Consider the following 24112-nt stretch of genomic DNA (forward strand, 5'->3'; position numbering starts at 1 on the left):
AATGAGACATTTATGGTTAAATGTATTTTCTTTTTCAACATGAAATAGCCTTTCAAATTTCAAAAGCCTTTATCATGATTTTTCACAACTGCAGATATTGCATCATGACAATTTAATCCATGTGTTGTCTTTTGAGGTTTGCCTTGGGCAGTCATATTTTATGGTTTGATTAAATTGGAAAGTTTTATAGAAATTCCATGGTACAATTGTGAAATAAGGTGAGTTTATTGTCGTGTTAATATTTAAATTATAGAGCAAACAAACGTGTGAAAGCACAACTACTTAGGGCTTTACTCATCCTGTGATTTCTTTCCAGGCACACCATCTCTAGTATTAGCACACATCTTGTTTACTTGAGACTCGAAATGTTGGCACGCTCCTCTGCCTCCTCCAGGTCATGCTGTAATTTTTGTAATTTGACCATGTGGGCATTCGCCTGTTCTTTGGCCTGTTCAGCAGAACGTTTGTAGGATTTTACCTTCAACTGCAGCTTGTCCACCAAGTCCTGTAATATTGCCAAGTTATTGCGATCCTCTTCTGTCTGATAAGTAAGCTCCTTTATGCGGCGCTCATACTTGCGCACACCTTTAATGGACTCTGAACCTCTTTTTTGCTCTGCTTCCAGTTCATTCTCAAGGTCACTAATACGAGCGTCCATTTTCTGGAGCTGCTTTTTCCCACCCTTCATCGCTACTTGCTCTGCCTTGTCCAGACGGTGCTGTAGGTCCTTAATGGTCTGTTCCATGTTCCTTTTCATCCTTTCAAGGTGTGCACTCGTGTCTTGTTCCTTCTTCAGCACCTCAGCCATCATAGCTGCATCTGTGATGGCTTTTTTTGCTTTCTGTTCTGCATTGCGGTTCTCTTGCACCAGTTCCTCCATTTCATTCTGAAGTTGAACCAGATCCGATTCTTGCTTCTTCTTTTTATTAATGAGGCTAGTGTTTTGGGAGTGCAAGAGTAGCATCCTCTCCGTTGCATCTGTAAGTTCTCGTTCTGCCAGTTTGCGACCCCTCTCTGTCTGTTCCAACATGGCTCTCAGTTCCTCTAGTTCTGCTTGAATGAGGTTGTTTCTTTGCTCCAACAGGGCAGTGTTTTCTTTTAAGATCATCATAACTATGAAGTGTTTCATCCATCTGGAGTTGAGTGTCTTTTAAACATGAATGTACCATCTTCAACTGCTTCTGGGCATCAGCTGCCTGTCTGTTGGCCTGGCTTAGCTGAATTTCCATTCCATTAAGGTCTCCCTCATCTTCTTTTTCATTCTCAAGGCCTCATTACGGCTTCTTGTCTCTGCCTCGAGAGGCCTGCAAGGACTCAACCATACGTTGGTAGTTCCTTTTGCTTGTTCCATTTCTTTGTCCTTCTCAGCCATCTTGCGCTCAATGTCTGCCTTCACCTGGTTGAACTCTAGCTGGGCTCGAAGAATCTTACCCTCTTCATGCTCAACTGAAGCATCTGCTTCCTCCAGTGCAGACTGCATTTCCGCTTTCTCCTGTTCCAGTTGTTTTCTAAGTTTTTCCAACTCATGAACAGTCTTCCGTGCTTCACCCACCTGATCTGTTAGGTCTGATAGTTCCACATGTAGGTCCTTGTTTTCCCTCTTGATGGTCTCAAGATGATCTAGGGTTTCTTCATAGGAATTCTTCAGTTTGAAGAGCTCAGTACTCAAGATGTGAGCTTCCTTTTGTGCTGCCTCAAGCTCACATTGTGACTCTTCATACTTTTGTTTCCACCCCACAATGACTTTGTCAAATGATCTCTGTTTTTTATCCAGGGCAGCAGATGCTGCATTTGAGCGTTCAAGGTCTAGCATCAGTTCTTCAATCTCAATTTGCAAGCGATGTTTAGTTTTCTCAAGAGAAGAGCACTTTGCATTCACTGCTTCCACTGCCTCTTCTGCTTCCTGCCGTTTTTGAACAAGTTTCTTCTTGGCTTCCTCCAGTTCCTCTGTTCACAGGATTCCGTCAGTCTCATACTTTGCCCTCCATGTTGCCACCTCTGTATTGGCCTTGGACAAAGCTCTTTGGAGCTCAGCCTTTGCTTCTTGTTCCTCTTCAAATTGCTCTCTCAGTAAGTCACAATCATGACGAGCTCACTGTACAGCATGAGCAAGAGCATTCTTTGCTTTCACCTCTTCCTCAAGTTGCCTTTTCAGGTCCTCAAGTTGCTGGGTGTAGGAGGTCTTTCCTCTAGTCAGCTGGGAGATCAGACACTCCTTTTCCTCCATTTGGCGTCCAAGTTCCCCATTTTCAGTTAGCAGCTTGGCTTTCTGGGTAGACAAATTATTAAGAGCTCTCTGGGCTTCTTCTGCTTTGGACCTATGCTCATTAATCTGATCCAATGACTGGCACATCTTTTCGAGATTTACCTTGGCCTTTAAAACACTTTCCATGTTTGAGGAAGGTCATCCAGTTCCAACTTTAATTCAGCCTTTTCCTTCTCTAACTTTTGTTTGACCCTATGCAAATTGTCAATCTGTTCCCCTAGTTCAGCAACACTGTCTGCATGCTTCTTCCGAAGAGTGGCAGTTGTGGCCTCATGCTGAAGGGTGGATTCTTCAAGTTCCCTGCGTATCTTCTGAAATTCAGCCTCCCTTTTTTTATTGAGCTCCACCTGAGCAGATGTGGCTCCACCTGCCTCCTCCAGATGCTCGCTGATGTCCTCCAGTTCTCGAGAAAGATCAGATAGTTGTTTTTCCACCTTTGCACAGGCTGCACGCTCAGCGTCTAGCTTCTCCTCCAGTTCTTCAATTCGAGCTTGATTCTCCTTTAGTTTTTTCTGCAACTGCACTGAAGCTATTTGCTCATCTTCAATCTTCCTACTGAAATGATTTATTTCAAATTCTTTTTGAGTTTCTCCTCTAGTTGCTGCTTGTCATTTTCCAAATCCATTACATTATCATGAGTCAGTTTTATATCACCATCCAGTTTCCTCTTACTACACTCCAAATCTATCCTAACTTTCTTTTCTTGCTCCAGTGAGCCTTCAGGTTCATCTACCTGTTGCTCAAGCTTAGTTTTAGCTTTTGTCAGTGTATTTACTTTGTCCTCTTCACTTTGAAGGTCATCCAGTGTCTGCTGGTGAGCCTCTTGTAGATCCTTTTTCTCTTTGGTGAGCTTCATTATGTTTTCATCAAGGGATGCCATTTCCTCAGAGGACAAATTGAAAAATCTCACTGTGGCATGCTTTTCCTTCTCAACCTTGGCCAATGTCAGCTCCAGGTCATCTATATCTTTTTTGAGCTCAGAACTTTCATCCTCCAGCTTACGTTTCTTGGCTGTGAGGTCTGCATTTATCTCTTCCTCATCCTCTATGCGTTCTGAAAGGTCTTTGATTTTAGCTTCCAGTTGGATCTTGCTTTTTATGAGCTGCTCACATCGCTCCTCGGCATCGGTTAAGGTGTCTTGCTCTGATTGCATCTGAAGGTGCAACTCATTCTTTTCTTGAAGGAGAATGACCATTTTCTCTTCTAACTCTTTCCTCCTGGCCTCAGATTTTTCCAAAGCCTCTTTTAATTTATTGAATTCATCCTTCATGTTTGCCATCTTTTCAGACTCTGCACTCTTAAGCTATGGTTTTATCTTAAAGAATATCTTCATCTACGTTCAATTTTTCATACCAAGGAAGGAACGAAGGTTCCACTGGATGACCATGAGGGCATCTCTGCACTCCACCAGTTTCAGATACTCTGCTCTCATGAGTAAGCCACGAGCATAAGCTTCAGTCCTAGTGAGGATACGAGCGAGTTGGTCATCTCGCATTTCTTCCAGTGTACCAAGCAGGCCGGCTTTGGAAAATACTTTTGTATTCAAATTTGTATTGTGTGTGGTCAATGTCTAGTGACCCTAAGAGCTTCTCTGTGTTGTTCTTCTCAATGAACTGGCCTTCTGGGGTGGCAGAATCATTGAGGATCCTGTATCTTTGTTTGAAATCACCATAGAGTATCCTGTTTGGGAATCCTTTCCTGCAAATCCTGATACCCTCGAGTACACCATTACAGCGAAGCTGGTGCATGACAAGGCAGTTGCCCATAATTCCAGAGTCTTGCTCTCATTTGGAATCAGACAGCGGACAAAGTGTGGGTGTGTGGTTTTCAGATTTGTCATTAATTTGTAGAGGTTTTCTCTGTGCAGGGCAGACACTGTCTGAAAAGATGACCCCATTTTCACAAACATGTGGTGGTTGAAAAACTGTTGCAACTTTTCATTTGTGAAATTGATGCAGAGTTGCTCAAATGTGTTGAAGTCAAAGATCGCAAAGCCAGCGATGTCTAGCACACCGATTAAATACTGGCAATGTTGCTTTGTGTCAAGTGAATGATTGATTCTTACCACCATCCAGTTGAACATTTTCTCATACACTTACTTTGCCAGTGCACCGGTTGAGCAATACACTTGGTCTACACTCTGTCCTTTTGTGACATACTCATTGCCTACCTTGACCCTTGGATGGCAGACTCCTTTGAGCAGGTCAGCAGAGTTCAGCCCCATTAGATAAGCAGCCTTATCTGCATCTTCTGTACCATCAGGCTCTGCCTGCTCTTCACGCTGTTTCTGTTTAAATTTCACATTGCCATAGTGCATAATAGGGCCTGTGAGCTTGTAGACTCCCATCTTTTCTTCAGAAGTGAAGCCAAGTACATCAAAGGCCTTGTCAGTAGCTATCCGCTCCTCATTATCATTGATTGATGCAACAGTTACTTCTCCTTGGGAGATGTAGGAGTAGTCATATGGATTATTGGTTACCAACAGCATGTCCAGTAGTTCTGGCTTTTCATTGGACAGTATCTGGAAGATGATGTGGTAGTTCCTCTCAGCTTTTAGCTGGAAAGTCACACGAGACTTCTCTAGCAAGTACGTTTCTATATCAGCAGATGCTAGTTTACCGCTTGTTCCAAATGAATGTGAATGTATATTCCAAAGCGAGACGAGTTATCATTTCTCACTGTTTTGGCATTGCCAAAAGCCTCAAGTGCAGGGTTCGCCTGAATAATTGGACCCTGCAGAGTTTCCTTGCCAGTGTCTTTCTTTCCAGTAGCTCCACCAGCAGCGGCAATACTGGCAAAATATTGGATGACTCTCTTAGTGTTGACAGTCTTCCCAGCGCCGGATTCTCCAGTGATCAGGACAGACTGGTTCTCCCGATCAGTTAGCATGTATTGATGCATTATCTGAGATAGAAAAAATGTGAGGGGGGGCCTCTGTTCTCTTCTTACCTCTGTAAACTTAGACTACCTCTGAGTCATACACCGGTAACCACTTGTAAGGGTTGACTGTCGTACAGAACAGCCCAGAGTAGGTGTAGATCATCCAAGCTGCATAACGCTGTTTGAGGTTGAACAGCACTGCAGGCTCGTGAAGGAAAGTCAGCATAGCCATGTCTTCGATTTTGTCGAATTTAGGTGGGTTCTGCGGGTGGACATCTCCTTCCTTGATGGTCAGTGTTCTTCCATCCTCAGTTTTAACAGTGACCTTCCCTGCTTCCTTGCTGACAATTTGCCCCTTGACAAACTCCACCTTTTCATCCACAACAAAGCATTCGGTCTTGATGTCAAAGGCTCTCGTCTGAGCTTCGAGACGCTCTTTGTCTGACTTTTTCAGAAAAGGAGCAGCCTTTCCAAACTCTGCCATCAAAGCATCACCCATCGTGACTGATTGAGTTTTCCAGACACACTGAGAGTTGATGAACACTCTTCGGCCAGGGAAACTTTAGAGAACACAAACCTCTTGTGCTCGGTTTTTATAGAGTGTAACAACGATCCAAATAAGGATGTGAAAGGGAAGAACACCGGGTCAGCAAAAAAGTGTAATAGGTTTTTATCAAGAGCATAAAATGGTTTGAGGTCAGTTACAAGACCTTTAGCTGTTGATAACTTTACATAGACATCTTACATCTCCCTGAATGTTTCCATTTGCTGTCCAACCTCTAGAAATATTAGATATTCAGCTCTTGATTCTTAAATACATAGTAGAATATTTAAGTGCTTATCTAGTTTTACTAATTCTTGTATTTGGTATATTGTAATTATACATTTATATGATTTAAAACATACTGGGGGTTCAAAAGTCTGCAAACAAATTCAAAGTCACTATGGAAATGTTTGCAAATTTGTGACTGACCATTTGAGACTCTTTTGTACAAAATTTTCTTGCTTCCAATGAAGCAGAAGAAGCTTCAGATTTGTTCATGCCTGCTCGAATGTATGCTGTTGTTAAAGCAAAAGGAAGGCAAAACAAATAATAATTCAATTCACCTTTTTTCTGTACTATTTGTCATTTTAAACGTGCATTATATTAAAAAAAGAATGCAAAATAGAAGCATTTTCACTAGTGCGCTCAGACTTTCAGACCCCACTGTATATGTATTTATATTTAGTGAAATATGAGTGTAAAAACTAAAGTCACAATGTTAGAGTAGGACAAAGCCTTTGTCCTCAAGTGAGAGCTGAAAGTCAGGTGATGTTTTTTCTTTAATCTTTGTTTGACTGCATAGCAGTGGCTTTATCAAAAGGTCCTCTGAGAATTCCTCCAGTGAAGGACGTCCGACTCATCTCCACTCAGTGACAACCTTCAAATAAAACACAAGAATAAAGATAAGTCTATTCCTCTTGTTATCTGCCTCTTTGTACAGACGGTGTAAGCAAAGCAGCCACCAACTGTCCAATTAAATGGCAAACAAATACATTTAACCCTATGTACTATGCAATGTTTTCTCTTGTTTTAAAGTGTGATAAAAACGACAACACTTAGTCCTTTTTTGCCAAACTTGTGAATAATAGTTTATCCTGTATCTCTTATTCTTTCATTTATTATTATGAAAATTGATTATTTATTAAAGTGTTTAAAACCCAAGAAAACATTGAATTCACAGCATACCAGCATCCTTGATTCTGCTGTTATTACAGGGTTTCCACATTTAGGGAAAACCTAGAAATATCAGGAAAATGTTTCTTTCCAGAAGTGTCCCAGGAAGTCATACTATTTTTCTATAGTAAACACATTTGTTTATGCTCACCTTTTTGTAAGTGGACTCTCTATAAAGGTGTTTGTAAGCCATCTGGACATTTCTAAAGCCTCAGTCTTGAGTAGTAAGTCCTTAAGTGCTATATAAGTAAATATCAACAAGCTTATCAGGTTATAGATTAGCTGACATACTGCCACCTGCGTGTACATGTTCATTCACTTCATGTGCAACACCAACTTTATACTTGTTTATATTGTGCAACAGTTGATGAAGTGTTTGTGTGGTGAAAACCAGTTGTCACTGGATTCACAATCAAAATAGCTGGAAGGTAACATCTGTGAATGTTATCCAACCAATGATTTTTATACCAATACCAACCAATTACAATTACTTGTTTGACAAACATATATGCTTTTTAGCTACAAATCACCATAAGAGTAATTTTAAAGTTTTCATATTTATAATCTTTAAAAAAAATTTAAAACCATTTGTTCAAACCAAAATACAGTAAAATGATGTTGGCTGAATGTAAAACAATGTAACAGCAGGATTACAGATTTCAGATCCTTTTATAGCTCATTTTAGAACTCTGCATAAATTGTATGTGAAAATATTTGAAATTTCAATTTTGGCAACAATGTGAATTATAAAAATAATTTCCTGATGTTTTACATTTTACAAAACTGTTTCAGTGACCATCTCATGACAGGCAACTGCTTTTAACAGGAAGGAAAATGTTGTGCCAGAAATGCATGTCATAACAGATAATGTTACTGTACAACATTAAAATAGGCAGTGGTGGCTCAGCAGTTAAGGCTCTGGGTTATTGATCAGAAGATCAGGGGTTCAAGTCCCAGAACCACCAAGATGCCGCTGTTGGGCCCTTGACCCTATCTGCTCCAGGGGTGCCATATCATGGCTGACCCTGCACTCTGACCCCAGCTTAGCTGGGATATGTGAAAAAAAGAATTTCACTGTATATGTGCAAATGTATAATGTGTGATAAATAAATATAATTATTCAAATAACATTTTAGTTTAAACCTCTGAACTTTGACTCAGTGTGAATGAATGACATGTTCTGCAACACATTTAATAAACCAAACTGCACAGAGGTCTAGAATATATTATATCCGTAACAAAATATCAAAGGTTTGTACAATTACAGTGGCATGTTTTAAATCTTATGTAACTTATATCTGAATACAAATGCAACATGTTTGTGGTTTCCTTAAGATTAAATGAGATGGGGGCCTGGGTAGCTCAGCGAGTATTGACGGTCACCCCTGGAGTCATGAGTTCGTATCCAGGGCGTGCTGAGTGACTCCAGTCAGGTCTCCTAAGCAACCAAATTGGCCCGGTTGCTAGGGAGGGTAGAGTCACATGGGGTAACCTCCTCGTGGTTGTGATTAGTGGTTCTCGCTCTCAATGGGGCGTGTGGTAAGTTGTGTGTGGATCACGGAGAGTAGCATGAGCTTCCACATGCTGTGAGTCTCTGTGGTGTCATGCACAACGAGTCACGTGATAAGATGCGCGGATTGACGGTCTCAGAAGCGGAGGCAACTGAGACTTGTCCTCCGCCACCCGGATTGAGGTGAGTAACCGCGCCACCACGAGGACCTACTAAGTAGTGGGAATTCCAAATTGGGTGAAAAGGGGATCCAATTTTTTTTTCAGTTTAACTCTTTTCTGAAATCATGCTAATATCACTTGTTGTGGAAAAAAATTCTGTGTATAATCTGGAAAAACTCTGTATTATATTTTAAATGTGAGTAGTCCTCCATTATGTATGTAGTCTCCAGTATCAACAGTTCAGTTCATTGTTTCAGTGGAATAAGAAAAAACTGCAGTATGTGGATTCTCCACTGCGTTCAGTTCAGTAGTTGGTAAATAAGTTTCAGCACTTTGTTTTGAGACATTCAGCAAAACTTTGGCAGTCATAAACATGCTGACAGCAGTCCATCATTACGAAGCAAATCAGCATGAGTACATTGTAGGTTCTGTTTAGCAGCGGGACATTCGTTTGCGGTACTGTTCCACTAGAGGAACCAGACAGCGAGGAGAAGCGCTCTGCAACAGGAACGGATGTTGGAGAAGATCACAAGCACTCGCTCTCATCAGAGGATCACGGGTCAACATTGAGTCCAGAAAGTCCCGCAGAACAGGAGAGATCTGATCAGGACAGAGAATGTTCTGGAATCAGATTCATATTACACAATAACAGGGTTTCTGCAGGTCTGAAAAAAGTCTTAAACAGTCCTAAATTGCCCTTTCACAAATTAAGGCCTTAAAAAGGTCTTAAATAGGAGCAACAATTCTTAAATTCATAAGGTCATGGTATTAAATGTTGCATGAGGGATTGGTTTCTCGTTGCGTTTAAGGTCGTTTTAAAGTGAAGAGTAATTTTTGAGCATGAATAGCCCCATACCAAATTTGTGGTCTGTAGGACAAACTCTTTAGCGCAGTTAAAAAATGCACTTTTTTTTTTTTGTGCGCATCTTTTGAACCATTTGTCCTATACATTCTTTTTGCATGTAATTACTCTCCTCCTGATGATACTAATGGACCGCTTAAATTTAAACTCCGCCCATTAAAGTGGCCGCCATCTTGGATTACGGCGTTTATCGTTTATTCGCTACTATTCCTGCAAACTTTGCCCAATTTGCCTAAACAGTGGCTCAAAATAATCTCCAGACTGATCCGCACAGAATTAATAATACCAAATTTAGATTTGAGATTTTGTTGAAAAGTTACGTTTAACAAGGTCGACATAAAACAGGAAGTGAGGCTATATCTTGCCAATGGTTTGTCGTATTGACACGAAACTTGGTATGCTTCATCAGGACCATGATCTGAGGGTACGTGCAAAGTTTGGTGACAGCGCCACCTGTGGGTCAAGCTGTCTGTCCTAAAATCATGAGTTTGGTGTCTATAGATTCATTGGGTCATGAGGATTTCAACGATTCCAATATCAGCCATACAGCCTCTCTGGCACATAGATTTTTACCTTAAAGTTAAATATCTTTTGAATGCATTGTCAGATTTATAAGAAATTTGGTATGCATCATTGACATCATGTCCTGAACATACCTGAGCATTTTGGAGACAGCGCCACCTATAGTTCAAAAGATAATCCACACTTGTGTGCTGACTCCAACCTTGACATGTCTTTTTGCCGTTCGTGACTCATGTCAACTGAGTGGCACATTGTGTACATTTCTGTAAATGTATATATTATTGGCTAATCTAGGACATTAGGGATTAAGATTGCAAAAAATATATATATATATTTCCACTTTCTGGTGGTTAGGGGCAGAGGTATTCAAGCCTTTTCCTGTTATTTTTTGTAAAATTAATTAGAAAGTAATGGAGATTAAGTTGTGTTTTTAAATTTTGAAGTGTTACTACTGTATACGGTATATATGACTGTTCTTGTGCTCCCTAGGCATTTACATATAGAGAGTGATGCGATGACACTGTGTTCCCTTAAATGTACTAATTAAATCCTTTAGTTGGTCTTAAAAAGGTCTTAAATTTAGCTTCATAAAACCTGCAGAAACCCTGCAGTAAATAAATGTCACAAACTGCTTTTGTTCAGTATGCATTGATTTATGCTTACTGACTCCATTGAAAAGTATGTATTTTTGGTGTGTATATCATGACTGCAATTGGAACTGTATAAATTGCGTTTTATATAACTACTAGGTATTGAGTGTTTCTTCAACTTCAGGCACTTTGTTGTCCCAGGAGTCCATTTGTATTCAAATAAACATCTTTTTAATATGAAGTTCACATCAAAACAGAATTTGGAACTTTTCACCAGGACTTTTCAAATGTCTTTCATGTCTAGATTTGACTGTTTTAGCCATCAGACCCAGACTTTCAATATAAAACTATGAAAATCCATTATAAAAATATAAATTATTTCATGTTTAAAACTATGATCATATAAACACAGAGTGAAATAAACAGAAACCATTTAAATGTTTATTGAGTGAAAATGATTTCTATCAATTTGTCAGAAATGACGACTGTCCTACAGTTGTGCCGTCTTTCCCCCCACACCAAACAATTTCACCCCTAATACAGTTTTCCAGAAGTTAGTGTCCTTGTTAACCAAGTGGACAAAAGTGTCAGTGAAGAGCATGAAATATGAGACAAAACAAAGAAAAATCAAGGGAAATATCACTTTTTATTGGGCGTCATTTCCAATCAAGCTGTAATTTTGCCACATTACGCAAAAAGTGTGATAATATGATTTAATTGTGTGTATTAGCCTTAGAAATTAGCCAAAGCAAGACAACAGTCATTTTATTTGAAAAAAACGTTAAAAATGTCATTTCCATCGGCGTCATTTCCAGCACAGAATTCTATTGAACAGAATTTGAGGTGTGCTGGAAATGACGCTGTGATGGGAATTTTCATGACAAAAATGATGAATTAAATGTTTTGAGGAGACTTTACTAGTGCACAGTGCTAAACGTGCCGAAGTTGAAGAAACATTGTGATATGTGTATATTCTATTCTTGATAGGCGAATCTCACAAAAAACATGTCCGGGTCACAATGCACCCCAAAAATGTATTGAACAAAAAAGAAACCTATATTTTACATTATGACTAGATTAATTTCATGACAAACACAATTACTCACAATTACACAAATAGCATTATCCATATGATTTCATTGGTAAAGTAGATTTCATGTTATACTCGTTTTACCTTGTTTACGTTCCTTGCAGTAGGCGCGGGCTCGTCCCGTAGTCTTTTCATGGCTGCTATCGGCGTCTCACTGAAATATGGAGGTTCTCCATCCACCATCTCCACCACCATGATGCCCAGAGACCAAATATCCACCTGAAAACAACGCGGACAATATGTTGATCTTCTCATTACAGAGGAAATTATCATCAGTTTCTCTTTCAACTCTGTCTCATATTCCTAAGAATTCAGTTTCACATTTTTAAGAATTTTATGGGAGTTTCAAATGCAACAAGAACAGATCAGCAGTATTTAGTTATCAAAGTATTTTATTTAGTTTAAGTACTTTGATAGATACAATAATACTGTATAATTACCATATTCATATACTATGGCATTTACATTATACTACAAGGTACTTCAATGACACCATGGGATTATTACACACATGGCATATGTAAAAAAACATTAAAAAAAACAATGCATTACCATGGTAATACCATGTTACTTCTTGGTACCTTGGACCCACTTTATATTAGGTGTCTTTACTATGTACTATCTTTAAAATACATACAATACAATGTAGTTATTGTGTTATTAAATGTTGTTCTGCAAAATACTCACAAGATTCACATTTGCTGCTATTGAGGTTGAGGTACAGGTGAGTTTAGGAGTAGGGTTAGGGGTAAGGTAAACAGAGTAACTACAGAAGTAATTAAATGCGTGTACTTTAAATGTAAGTGCAATGCAAGAACACGTGTGTGTATAATAAGTACATTGTATCAAATGTTTAAGTACATATTCGTTATGTGTGATCTGATTAAAGGCTAAATTTACACAGTATTCCAGGTACTTTTTTTGGTGAGTTTGTTCACCTCAGTGCCGTACGGTCTCTTTGAAACCACCTCAGGTGCCATCCAATACGGAGTTCCAACTAATGACTTCCTCTTTGGAATGTCTTTACTGATCTGAGCGCAGAATCCAAAATCTGACAGCTTTACCTGTGAGACATTTATTTATATTCATTCATATTCATATTCATTATTGATAAAACATCAGTTTAACCCTCCCATTGCGTTCGGGTCATTTTTGACCCGTTAGAGGTAAATCTGAATTTTTCTTAAATCGTTTTTCGTACGGGAACCAAACTTTGTGACTTTGTCAAGACTACCAAAATGAACATAATTAATTATTTAAGAGAGAGAACCATTTTTATAAAATTGATGCATCTTTTGCATTCCCGGGTCAATTTTGACCCGGGCATCAATTTTGACTTTACACATGATATTATGCAGATATTTTCGCACATTTATGAATTCGATTTTTCTTAAAAATACTTACATTTACCCTCTTTCCCAAACTCTCACACACACTTTTTTTTTGTTTCAAAATGGGACTGCATCTTGTTGCACACTCATACAGTCTCACGGGCACTGAACTGACAAAACAGATGTAACAAACATAACAAATAAATTATCTAAAAGGAAAAACTGCCTAAAGGGAGGTGTGGCAAGAGCAAAAGTTCAAGCACACATAGTCTGAATGAGAGTTGAAGTCCACATTTTACTCTGAACCAGCTTGCAGCATAATCACACATTAACATTCAGCAGTTCATGCAATAAACAGAATAACTTTAGTATAAAAACATTGTATACAAGTACAGATGTTGTGTAGTTGTGTTTTATAGTTGTTTTGATGTTGTTTGGTTGTTTTTCAGCAGTAATGAGTATTTAATTAATATGGAAGTTAACAGGAGAATTACTAGAAATTCTCCATTTAAATATTTATATAAATTTAATGCAATGTTATATTCAAATGAAATTTCATATAAACCTGGATAAAAAATATATCTTCACATATATCGCACTGGTTTAGCTGTAGTTAATGTATATTTTGAAATGTTAAAGAATACAAAAAAAAAAAAAATACAAAAAAATAAACTGACATCATGCATAATAACATGTATATTTTTCAGTTAACATGCCGAAAATATATCTACATTTTTTATATATATATATATATATATATATATATACATGTATGAACAGCTAAGAAGTTAAAAATGAGTTACAATATGGTTTTTGGTGAAAACAATTGGATTATGAATGTTTTATGAGCTTAAAACTCCGCTGGGTCAAAACTGACCCGCTAATGCAAAAGGTGTATGCAGATTCTGGACGCAATAGGAGGGTTAATTATCTTCTTGGCTTCCCAAACTAGTCTAAAATCTACTAAGTGCACTCGAACTGGGACAAACTGCAACGTCATAAACCACAGACCTCTTTGTCTTTGTGTTAGCATGTAAGCGTAGAATCTAGCTAAAATCATTAGCATAGAGTTCTTTATTATTACTAAATTTTTTCATTATTCGACCACTGAAAAAGCTGAAAACACCTCTTCTGTAGTGCAAGAGACTGTGTGCAATATTAGCCAAAAAAGCATGCATGAATGCACACTTCTGGGCATCTTTGGCATACTATTTTCAACGTACTATGATTTGGGATGCACATATTCTAATCTAGCATAGTATATAGCGAAAGGGGACACAGCATGTGTAATTAGCCACATTAAGCAGGCTGAATGATACTTTAAATTGATTTTTACCCGTCCGTCCAGTGTCAGCAGTATAGAGTCGCTCTTGATATCTCTGTGGATGACTCCCTGAGCATGTAGATAACACAGTGCCTGCAGAACAGCTTCACACACTGTTGCAATCTGTTCCTCTGTTAGCCTAAACACAAAAACACAATACACTAGATAACGAGGACTGTGTCTCATTCCACTTCCTGGTTTCCTGTGACAAGAATCAATATGATGTAAACACAAATTCAGGAATTAGAGAGGTCCAGAATTAAAGATGGTGCACACATGAGAGGATATGCCTTTTTGACATCAATCAGTTATGTTGTCAATGTGTCACTTTTGAATCTGCACACAAACGTGGACTAGAAGCAAGCTTTGACAGAGGGGAAGATTATCAGTGAATAATGACTTTCCTCACACAAAGCTACCATATGACTTCAGATGTCATTTGGACTAGTTTTATCACACTTTCTTGGGTTTTTTTTGTCCTTTTGGAGCCTGACAGATTTGGTCACTATAAACTATTGCTGGTTAGGAAAAGATGCATAAAGACAAATTTCTCCTTATTTGTGCTACAGTTAAATAACAGCATACGAGTTCGGAACAACATGAGGGTAAGTACTGTAAATTAGAGAATATTCATTTTTGTGTGGACTATCCCTTTAATTTGTTTTGGCTGAATTACAGTATTTGCAGAAGTTTAATGTTAGGGTTTAAGGTTTAGAATGTTAAAGAATACAAAATCTGTAATAATAATCTCCACAGTGATCTGAAAGTGTCCAGAGAGACTATTTTCGACTATATTCAACTATTACCCTACAGCGGGGGTCTGGGTAGCTCAGCGAGTACCGACGCTGACTATCACACCTGGAGTCGCGAGTTCGAATCCAGGGTGTGCTGAGCGACTCCATCCAGGTCTCCTAAGCAACCAAATTGGCCCGGTTGCTAGGGAGGGTAGAGTCACATGGAGTAACCTCCTCGTGGTTGCTATAATGTGGTTCTCGCTCTCGGTGGGGCACGTGGTGAGTTGTGCATGGATGCCACGGAGAATAGCGTGAAGCCTCCACACGCGCTACATCTTCGTGGTAACACACTCAACAAGCCACGTGATAAGATGCGTGGATTGACGGTCTCAGACGCGGAGGCAACAGATTCGTTCTCTGCCACCCGGATTGAGGCGAGTCACTACGCCACCACGAGAACTTAGAGCGCATTGGGAATTGGGCATTCCAAATTGGGGAGAAAAAAAAATATAAAATAAAAAACTATTACCCTACAGCAGAATTATCACAAATGATAAAAAATTTTATTGCATGAGAGAGAAAAAATTTAAATGTAAAATGTCATAACTGCACTGTTGTAGCAGAAGAACTTCACAGAATAATCTTTTAAATGGTTAACTTTAAGAAGTGGATTGCACATCTGTACTGTTAGCCTAAATTTGCTTTCAGAGTTGCTAGACTGTATCAAACCATGCATAGCATTTACAATTTGTCTTATGAAAGACATGGGCGAATAAATACAAGTAGAAAACTGGACTAGACATGCTCAAGTGAAAAGAGTTTCTGTGATATTCTGCTCTCTAGATACGAATCGAGTCTCTTCTTCAATGTAAGTCTATGGGGTTTTTCACCAATTTTATCGTCCAATTAAGTCCAATTGCTTGGAAAAGTAACAGTGTACCTCTCCTCAACATGTCACGTTATTTGAGGAATCATTCGTATCTGTTAAATTTTAAAACCTTGGAAAACTTCCTCAAAATCTAAGGGGTGAATTCACTAAACGTGGTATTTCAGCGCCGCAATCTAGTTTAACCAAGACGACCAGGACTGAAATCGTGCTGCATCTTGAGTATTTAAATTAGTTAATTGTCTTTCATTTCCGTGCAATCACACCTCCTTTCTAATTAAATTAGGGTTATTATACTGCAGATTGCACCTCATTTGCAAAAAATGCCTGCTACCGGCAGATGAAAACAGGCGGTAAAATGAATTTTATTTAAAAGAAATGTTTGTGTACATTTTCGTATCGATTGTGTCAGAAGTAATTCATCAAATAATGATCAAATGATGGAGAAGAGCGACATAACTAGCATATATCCAGATGGGCGGTGTAGTCGAACGCCCTTTCGCATGTTAAAGAGATGATCTCAATAAAGAAATGTCTGGATCACAGTAGTGCTGTGATGCAGTTCAGTCCTGCCAAAGTGTGATAGATCAAGGTGGTCGGCTGCATCCTTCGCTATATAGTGCTCAGAATCCTCCTACAAGATTGAAGCCTAGTGTTATCATCACTAGTGTTATCGTAATTTTAAGATGCGTTTTGGGCAATCCGTTTGAAACGGGTTGACACTAAAGACAGATGTAACCGGCTCCTAAATGTTTTGAGATCAGTCCACTTCAAACACATTCAGACATTTGGCTCGTTGTGCCACAGCAGCGGAGTGACACCTAATAAAACACCAGTTTACAATTTGCCGGTTACGTGAGGATTTAAAGGGAAATAACCACATGATCAGAATATTTTTTTAAAGTGAATGCATGTACATATACAAGAACTTTACGAAATGATTCAGTGTTTGATATCAACTTGAGGGACACGGATATGAGAACCAAACACATTAGAAGCTCAGTTGCAGGTACACCTATAAAATGACTCAGAATTCTGCTTTAAACATCAGGTTAATAATTGCTAATAATTAAGAGAAACTGTGCACTGTTTTTTAGCACTTCCTCTTCTTTTACTTTTTTTGCACTTTATTATCATTCAGTAATTAACAGACGCAATGATTGATGTATGACTCTCCCCTCGAAATCCAAACACAAGTGGTCAAAAGAAATGACCAGGTGTAACGATAATGTATCTCACTTGAAAAAAAAAATTCCGGATCAACCAAAACACATCCCCCTTAAACTATACTACAGGTCCAAAGTATAGTATGGGGGGGGTGCTATGTCATGAAAAAAGTTTACGCTTAAAATGTTAAATCACTTCTGCGTTTATGTTTCTTAAAATAACAAAATAAAGCCTCAAAACATTCGCGTTGAAAATTAGCGCCCCCCAGAGGTAATGGAGTAGAAATATTTATATAACAATAAAAGTCCTTCGCATAGCACTTAAATAGACAAGTCATATATCAGATGAAAGCTCTCATTCTCAGGAATGTGACTGTATAGTTTATTTTGTTGTGCTATTACCACAGTTTGAAAGATTTTCAAAATAATCACACTGTGAAAGATGATTTCTGTAAGTCATCAAATACAAATGTCTCTTTTATGCTCCAATAACTGCTGCTGTCAGCCCCAAATAGCCAAAAACTTTATATCTACTTTTACCTTAGGGAATTCTCTTAAACATGAGCCATTGTTTACTTGTCTGTGAGCTTGCTTGTGTGAATAATCCAATGTTATATCTTAGATGTCCAAAACAAAATATGCCTCCCAGAAGGAAAAGCATGCAAAACAAATCATCAGAAAATATGTTTTCAACTACTGATGATAAAATGTTGTATATCTTCGCAAAGGGGATGATCAGCTTTCTAATGACACCTAAATTGGGCTTCTAGTCCACTCAGAGGCCGAGATATTCAATGAAACAATGAGGGTGGTGCTTGAACTGAAAATTAGACTGAATGTCTATGGACGAGCACATCTGTGAGGGCTAAAATGCGTTAGAGCGCCACCTACATTTCAGATCTGTATATTGTGATGGAATGTGATAGAGAAAAAAAATATTTTTTCTAGTACTTTCTGCCATCTAGTGGAATAAAATGAGACTTTTCAAAGTGAGAAAAATGAACAGAACCAGAATAACATGTTTACAAAGTTAGGACACACAAAAAATTTTTTTTTCTGTTTATCATAAGATTATAAACACATACAATATTATTTATGAGTTTTTTTCTGTGTGGGCAGTTCTCTGAAAAATGAGACCAATTCTTTGCAATTAGTCCACAGTAAGTGTGAATGGTGAGCTTTTAAATTTGAATGTGAAAAATTGCACCAGAGTTTTTCTAGGTGTACACTCGGTCAGGGATGAATGGTTGTGTAGTTGATGCACCCAGTCTGCGATCAGTCCTGGAGTGTGTGTGCACCAGCATGACCAAAAACAAGATTGTGAGTCGCAGAGCGCCGACTGCAAGTTGTGTAGTGAACACACTTGGCTTAACTGGTGCTTTTACCGGCCGCAATTCATTCTTATTGAATTCCCCTCTAAGTGTTGTTTTACCTGGCTTCTGAAACGATGTTGGTTAGAGCGCCGCCCTGCAGGTATTCCATGATGACCCAGAGCTCTTCACCCACCAGCGCGCTCTTATACATCTCTACCACATTCTTATGTCTGTAGTCTCGCATGATAACCACCTGTGTGAAATGAAATTCACAAAATAATTTATTATAATTGTGCACCGAACGTTCTGTCAAATATAGGTCACATTACAGACATTAAATGCACTTTGAATTTGTTTCATGTTGTCTTTAAAGGTGAAGTGGTGCAAACATTACACACTTTAAAATGACCACAAACAATCCAGAGTTCTATTCATACTTCATTAAAGAGCAGTTCCCGTCTTTGCTGCTTCTTCAGGTCCATCATCTTCACGGCAACCTGCCGTCCGCTGTGTTTCTCTCGGGCGATGCAAACCACACCCGTCGAGCCTTCTCCAATCTTCACGAAGTTCTCCAAATAACTGCGAGGGTCACCTTTGTCCACAACCATCTGCAGGGCTGCTTTGAACTGTGAGTGGGTCACTTTGGGCGACTCTAGGATGGTGGCAGGTGTTTGGGGCGGCCTGAGACAGGGCGAAGACGCTCCAGTCAGACTTGTGGCAGGCGAACCCGTTGGTGTGGGTCTGGGTTGGGATGGACTGTCCTGTGTTAGTGGTACTGAAGCTGGAATTCCTGAGGTTTTGACTGGAGAAACATTTAGGTTTTCATTGGAGGAACAATGTGGGGTTTGTTGGGCAATGGGTCCCAGTCCTGGTTTTGGACTACTAGTGCCGTTGGGTTTGGAAATGGCTGGGTAGCTAGGCGAATTTACCTGTATTGTAACAAGGAAGAAAAATTACAACTGCTTATTTCTTCAAACTTTGGCTTCAGAAGTAAGAACTTACATTAAAACTTTGGATTTAAGGGGGCCTGGGTAGCTCAGCGAGTACTGACGCTGACTACCACCCCTGGAGTCGCGAGTTCAAATCCAGGGCGTGCTGAGTGACTCCAACCAGGTTTCCTAAGCAACCAAATTGGCCCGGTTGCTAGGGAGGGTAGAGTCACATGGGGTAACCTCCTCGTGGTCGCGATTAGGGGTTCTCGCTCTCAATGGGGCGCGTGGTGAGTTGTGCATGGATCATGGAGAGTAGCATGAGCCTCCACATGCTGTGAGTCTCCGCGGTGTCATGCACAACGAGTCACATGATAAGATGCGCGGATTGACGGTCTCAGAAGTGGAGGCAACTGAGACTTGTCCTCCGCCACCCGGATTGAGGTGAGTAACCGCGCCACCACGAGGACCTACTAAGTAGTGGGAATTGGGCATTCCAAATTAGGAGAAAAGAGGAGATAAATAAAAAAAAAAACATTGGATTTAGAAAAGGACCACAAGTTCGGGTTCAACAGGTTCACACGTTAAGCTCTATCAACAACATTTCAACACGTCTTTTAGTTTGTAACAATGACAGTATATGGGGCAAGTGTACAGGAAGGTTTGAAAACAGAACTGTAAAGCTTGTATTTCTGTTAAAGTGCTTGTATGAATTCTTTTGTACAAAAATGTAAATTATTGGAGCTATAAATATATCTAAATCATTCTAGTGGTGGGACTACTTTTCTAGGCAGATGAACTTCTGGTGATGTGTTACTGATATGTAATTCCTGTTGTAAATCCTGTCTGGTTAATAGATAATATTATTTTTTAATTTTAATGTAACTTGTTTCACACGTTTTTGATCACAAACATGCGCAAACAGACGAGTTAGGGGCTGTTCACACTGAACGTGTTTTTGTGTGGTTCTCTGCTGTTTTTCAGTAGTTTTTCTATGTAAATGCGCACTTTGCATGGCAAAGACATCTTTGCGTTGCGCTGTATCTCGCTATTGTCTCGCCTAGGACCACCATTATTACTAGACAACGTGTCAAGTTAAAGGTGCTGTAAGTGATTTTAGCCGTTCTACTTCCACAAGACTGAGCTGTTCAATTAGCCACGCCCCCTCTTTCCAAAACCCTGCACTCCAAAGATAACAAATGAGCTTAATTGAGACTGACATTGTGCAGAAATGGATGTTAAAAACAGCAGCGGCAAAATAGCGCCCTCAACTGACAACTGTTATGAACAACATGGCATAAAAATGGCATTAAGCCTCAATAATTCGCTGCAACTACAAAACTATGAGAACAGGCAAAATGATTGACAGGTCAAAAGCGTCATTTTCCGCGGACACATTTTTGTTTGTTGTTTACAGAGTCTAGAGCTGTCACAGAGACTGGTGAGATATCTCATGACACTTATTTCAGTAATATCTTTCAGGGAGTATAAACATTTTTGTGTACCTTTCCATGAACAAATCGCTTACAGCATCTTTAAAAAGAGCGTAAATTTTAATAATGAATTTTAAGACACCTGTGTTCTGTTCATTCATTGAACAGTGTCTAGGTTTTTTTCAGTGTTGAAAACAATACAAACCTATAAATCTTAATGGAATATGGCCCAAAACACACTACTATCGTCATAGTATTTGTAGTGGAAACCATAAAAATGTATGTGTATATATATATATGTATGTATTTATTTTCAGCACGGAATACATTAGAAACAAACAACATCTTGATTTTGTTGGCTTGACGTAGTTATTAAGAAATACTGTTATTTTACAAACATTTTTTCTAACTATCGACAATACAGCGCAACAGTGCCCGCCCACTTTTTCAGTCGTCTGGGTTCCGGAAGTATTTTTCCCATTAATTTCTTCCATAGACTTTTCATAAAATCCTTAATAAAAGAGTTATGAGCCATGAACCGAACCAACCAGCTCTGAGGAGAATCACGACATCACAAACTTTGTTTTGAGGCTAAAAAGTATTTGAAAATCGGACATAAAGACCAAGATACAAGACTGTGTATTTACCGTTTTTTTTTTTTTTGGGGTGGGGGGTGGGGGGTGGGGGGTAGGATTTTCCCCCTTTTTCTCCCAATTTGGAATGCCCAATTCCCAATGCGCTCTAAGTCCTCGTGGTTGCATAGTGATTCGCTTCAGTCTGGGTGGCGGAGGACGAATCCCAGTTGCCTCCGCGTCTGAGACAGTCAACCCGCGCATCTTATCACGTGGCTTGTTGAGCGCGTTGCCACGGAGACATAGTGCGTGTGGAGGCTTCACGCCATCCACCGCGGCAACCACGCTCAATTCACCACTCGCGCCCCACCGAGAACAAAACACATTATAGCGACCACGAGGAGGTTACCCCATGTGACTCTACCCTCCCTAGCAACCGGGCCAATTTGGTCGCTTAGGAGACCTGGCTGGAGTCACTCAGCACGAACTAGCGAACTCCAGGGGTGGTAGCCAGTGTATTTTACCACTGAGCTACCCAGGCCCCGTGTATTTACCGTCTTTCATGAGGGCACGGACTACAATCCCATGAAGCATTGCGAATGATGTCATTGAATAAATAAACGATGGGAATATATAAAACTATTGATTTTAGGTTGTTGATTATAAGTATAGAAACAATATATTTTAAAATATTCTGATATGTACAAATATATAAGTAGTTTAAGGGTGAAGGGAGACCAACTCGATTATGTAATTCACAGTGCGTCATGGGAGTGCGTGGTCCCATGTCATGCTCCCTTCAGAGTACCCAAATCAAGAGCTATGTCCTTCGTAGTGAGTAGGGCATAGGGATGATCACTTTCATTTGGAATTCACCCTCTATCTATCTGGCCATCTAGCTGGCTGTTTGTCTTACTGTAATGCCTGTATAACCATCAATCTTCAAACTTTTAAAACTAGTTTAAACTTTCAGACAAGGCTTTGTCAGAGACTGATGTCTCTTTGAAACAAAAATGGGGGTTTTCCCAATCAGTGGGAGTTTTTCATCCGTCTAATCAAACTAGTGAACCTCAATGTGAACTCAGACGTCGTTGTTGTTGAGGGGAGAAAGGTCAGTTTGTCTTTGCAAACATTACCTATCTAGTTGTTTTTATTAAAGTACAATATATAGTAATATGATAGTACACCTTGAAGTTGTACGTGGAGTGTGGCCGTCTTGGCGTTTCCACCGAGCTGACTCTGGGCTTGTTGTTTGTTCCATCAGTTACGCTATAGGTACCGTAGAGACAGGAAATGGGTCTTTGGTTGTGTTTACCATCTGGTTGAGAAATCTTGGACCCCTCGTGAATAGTTCTAGGCAAGAGTAAAATGTCCCGGGGCATGAGGATTGGCTGCTCCATGAATATTGACGCCTCGTGAATTGATTTCGCTCTTGGTTGTGCATCGTTCGTGTCGAAGGTGTAACTCTTCTTAGAACCAGGTCGTGGACTTCCACTTTCACTGTGGACCTGACGGGATCTTGAATGCCAGTCTGAGACCGTCTGTCCATTTTTCTGATTTGCGTCATTCAGTCCCTGATATTCGTAAGTCTCTCCTTCAGCTAATTCACCCAAAAGTCCTAGCGACTGCGCTCGTTTCCGTAACAATGTGCTGGTCCTTCTTAATGAGTTTGAGCTCGTTACAGAGAGTTGACTCATCTGAGCGATCGCAGCAGAGATGTAGTCCTCATGTCCGATGAAACTGCCACGCACAATGTTCTAGAAGAGAGGATTACAACAACAGTTCAGACCTTAAAGTCAACATGAAATCAAAATTGACTCTATTGACTCTCTTAATACAAGTTCTTGATCTTATTGGGAACAATTCATTAGTGCACATTTTTCTAAATAGAACAAGTGTTTGCCTTCATAATCTTTCATCAAAATGTAAAAACTTGCTCCGCCTCTAAAACAACTTTCCTTTTCAGATGACGTCACCAAGCCCTCTCAGGCCCAAATCACACTTTACACAATTACACGAATACAGACATTTCTAGCTGTACAAAGTCAATGTCGAAATGCAAAATCAAAGGCCACTATTGTGACATAATTGTAAACTGTCTTCTTCTATGGTCAGTTTTTTCGTTTATATTAATGTTTCTATTTTAATTTGAAGGTAACTCCATTGCCCTCTTGCGCACTGACGTTTGATCCAGTAAAACAAATATTAAGTCTGTACTTTTGGACTGCACGCTTTCAATGCATTAGCTACTCATTCACGTCTGCGTTTGCATACTTGAGTACCACTTCTGATGATCCAATCAATTTCTGATGCATAAAATCAACTAAATATGCTGTATATTTTCCAGTTTCATTTAGTAATACAGTATGTCATATTACGGAACAAAAATGGGTTGTGATCAGTGTTTCATGTTGACTTTTAATGACTTCTAAATGGGTGTGATCTTTTAATTTATTTTATCCCTTCATAGATTGTTACATTGACAGTCATTTCAGGGTATTCTTTTCAAGGATCCACATTGCAAACATGGATTAGTGACATGCAATTTGCAATATGCAATATGCAAACAGGCACAATTTCATAATGTAGGTGATGCATGACAGGTTTATTTACATTAGTGTTAAGAATGCGTCTTGTTTCACATTCCAGCTGCTCGGATGACTGGGAAAATTTAGCCACAGGAAACAAAGTGCCTTTCAGAAAGGAAGTTGGATTCTGACTTTGATTCTTTAAAGCTCAATTACTAAAATTCCAGTTAATGTATACGATCATTCATATATGTATCTTCATATATGAGTGACTTTTAAGTTAGGAGAACTTCTCTGT

The 24112-nt window shown here is 39.3% G+C and overlaps 2 protein-coding genes and 1 pseudogene across 2 annotated transcripts in view; all 3 read right to left on the reverse strand.

Annotated features, from left to right (window-relative positions):
- LOC127409640 (mitotic checkpoint serine/threonine-protein kinase BUB1 beta-like) overlaps positions 1-24112 on the reverse strand; it is a 119752-nt gene that overhangs the window by 54380 nt on the left and 41260 nt on the right. The gene's annotated exons all lie outside the window — the stretch shown is intronic.
- Positions 50-5645, reverse strand: LOC127409754 (myosin-6-like; annotated as a pseudogene).
- LOC127409639 (serine/threonine-protein kinase PAK 6-like) overlaps positions 8576-24112 on the reverse strand; it is a 25580-nt gene continuing 10043 nt past the window's right edge. The window contains exons 5-11 of the mRNA XM_051644335.1: positions 22474-23043; positions 18790-19281; positions 18472-18605; positions 14266-14392; positions 12537-12662; positions 11683-11817; positions 8576-9134 (exon numbers count right to left, since the gene is read on the reverse strand). Of these exons, the coding sequence (XP_051500295.1) occupies positions 8967-9134; positions 11683-11817; positions 12537-12662; positions 14266-14392; positions 18472-18605; positions 18790-19281; positions 22474-23043 (1752 nt within the window). The 3' untranslated portion in view covers positions 8576-8966. The remainder of the gene's footprint in view (positions 9135-11682; positions 11818-12536; positions 12663-14265; positions 14393-18471; positions 18606-18789; positions 19282-22473; positions 23044-24112) is intronic.

This window comes from Myxocyprinus asiaticus, chromosome 19 (genome assembly GCF_019703515.2).
Source record: "Myxocyprinus asiaticus isolate MX2 ecotype Aquarium Trade chromosome 19, UBuf_Myxa_2, whole genome shotgun sequence".
NCBI lineage: Eukaryota > Metazoa > Chordata > Actinopteri > Cypriniformes > Catostomidae > Myxocyprinus > Myxocyprinus asiaticus.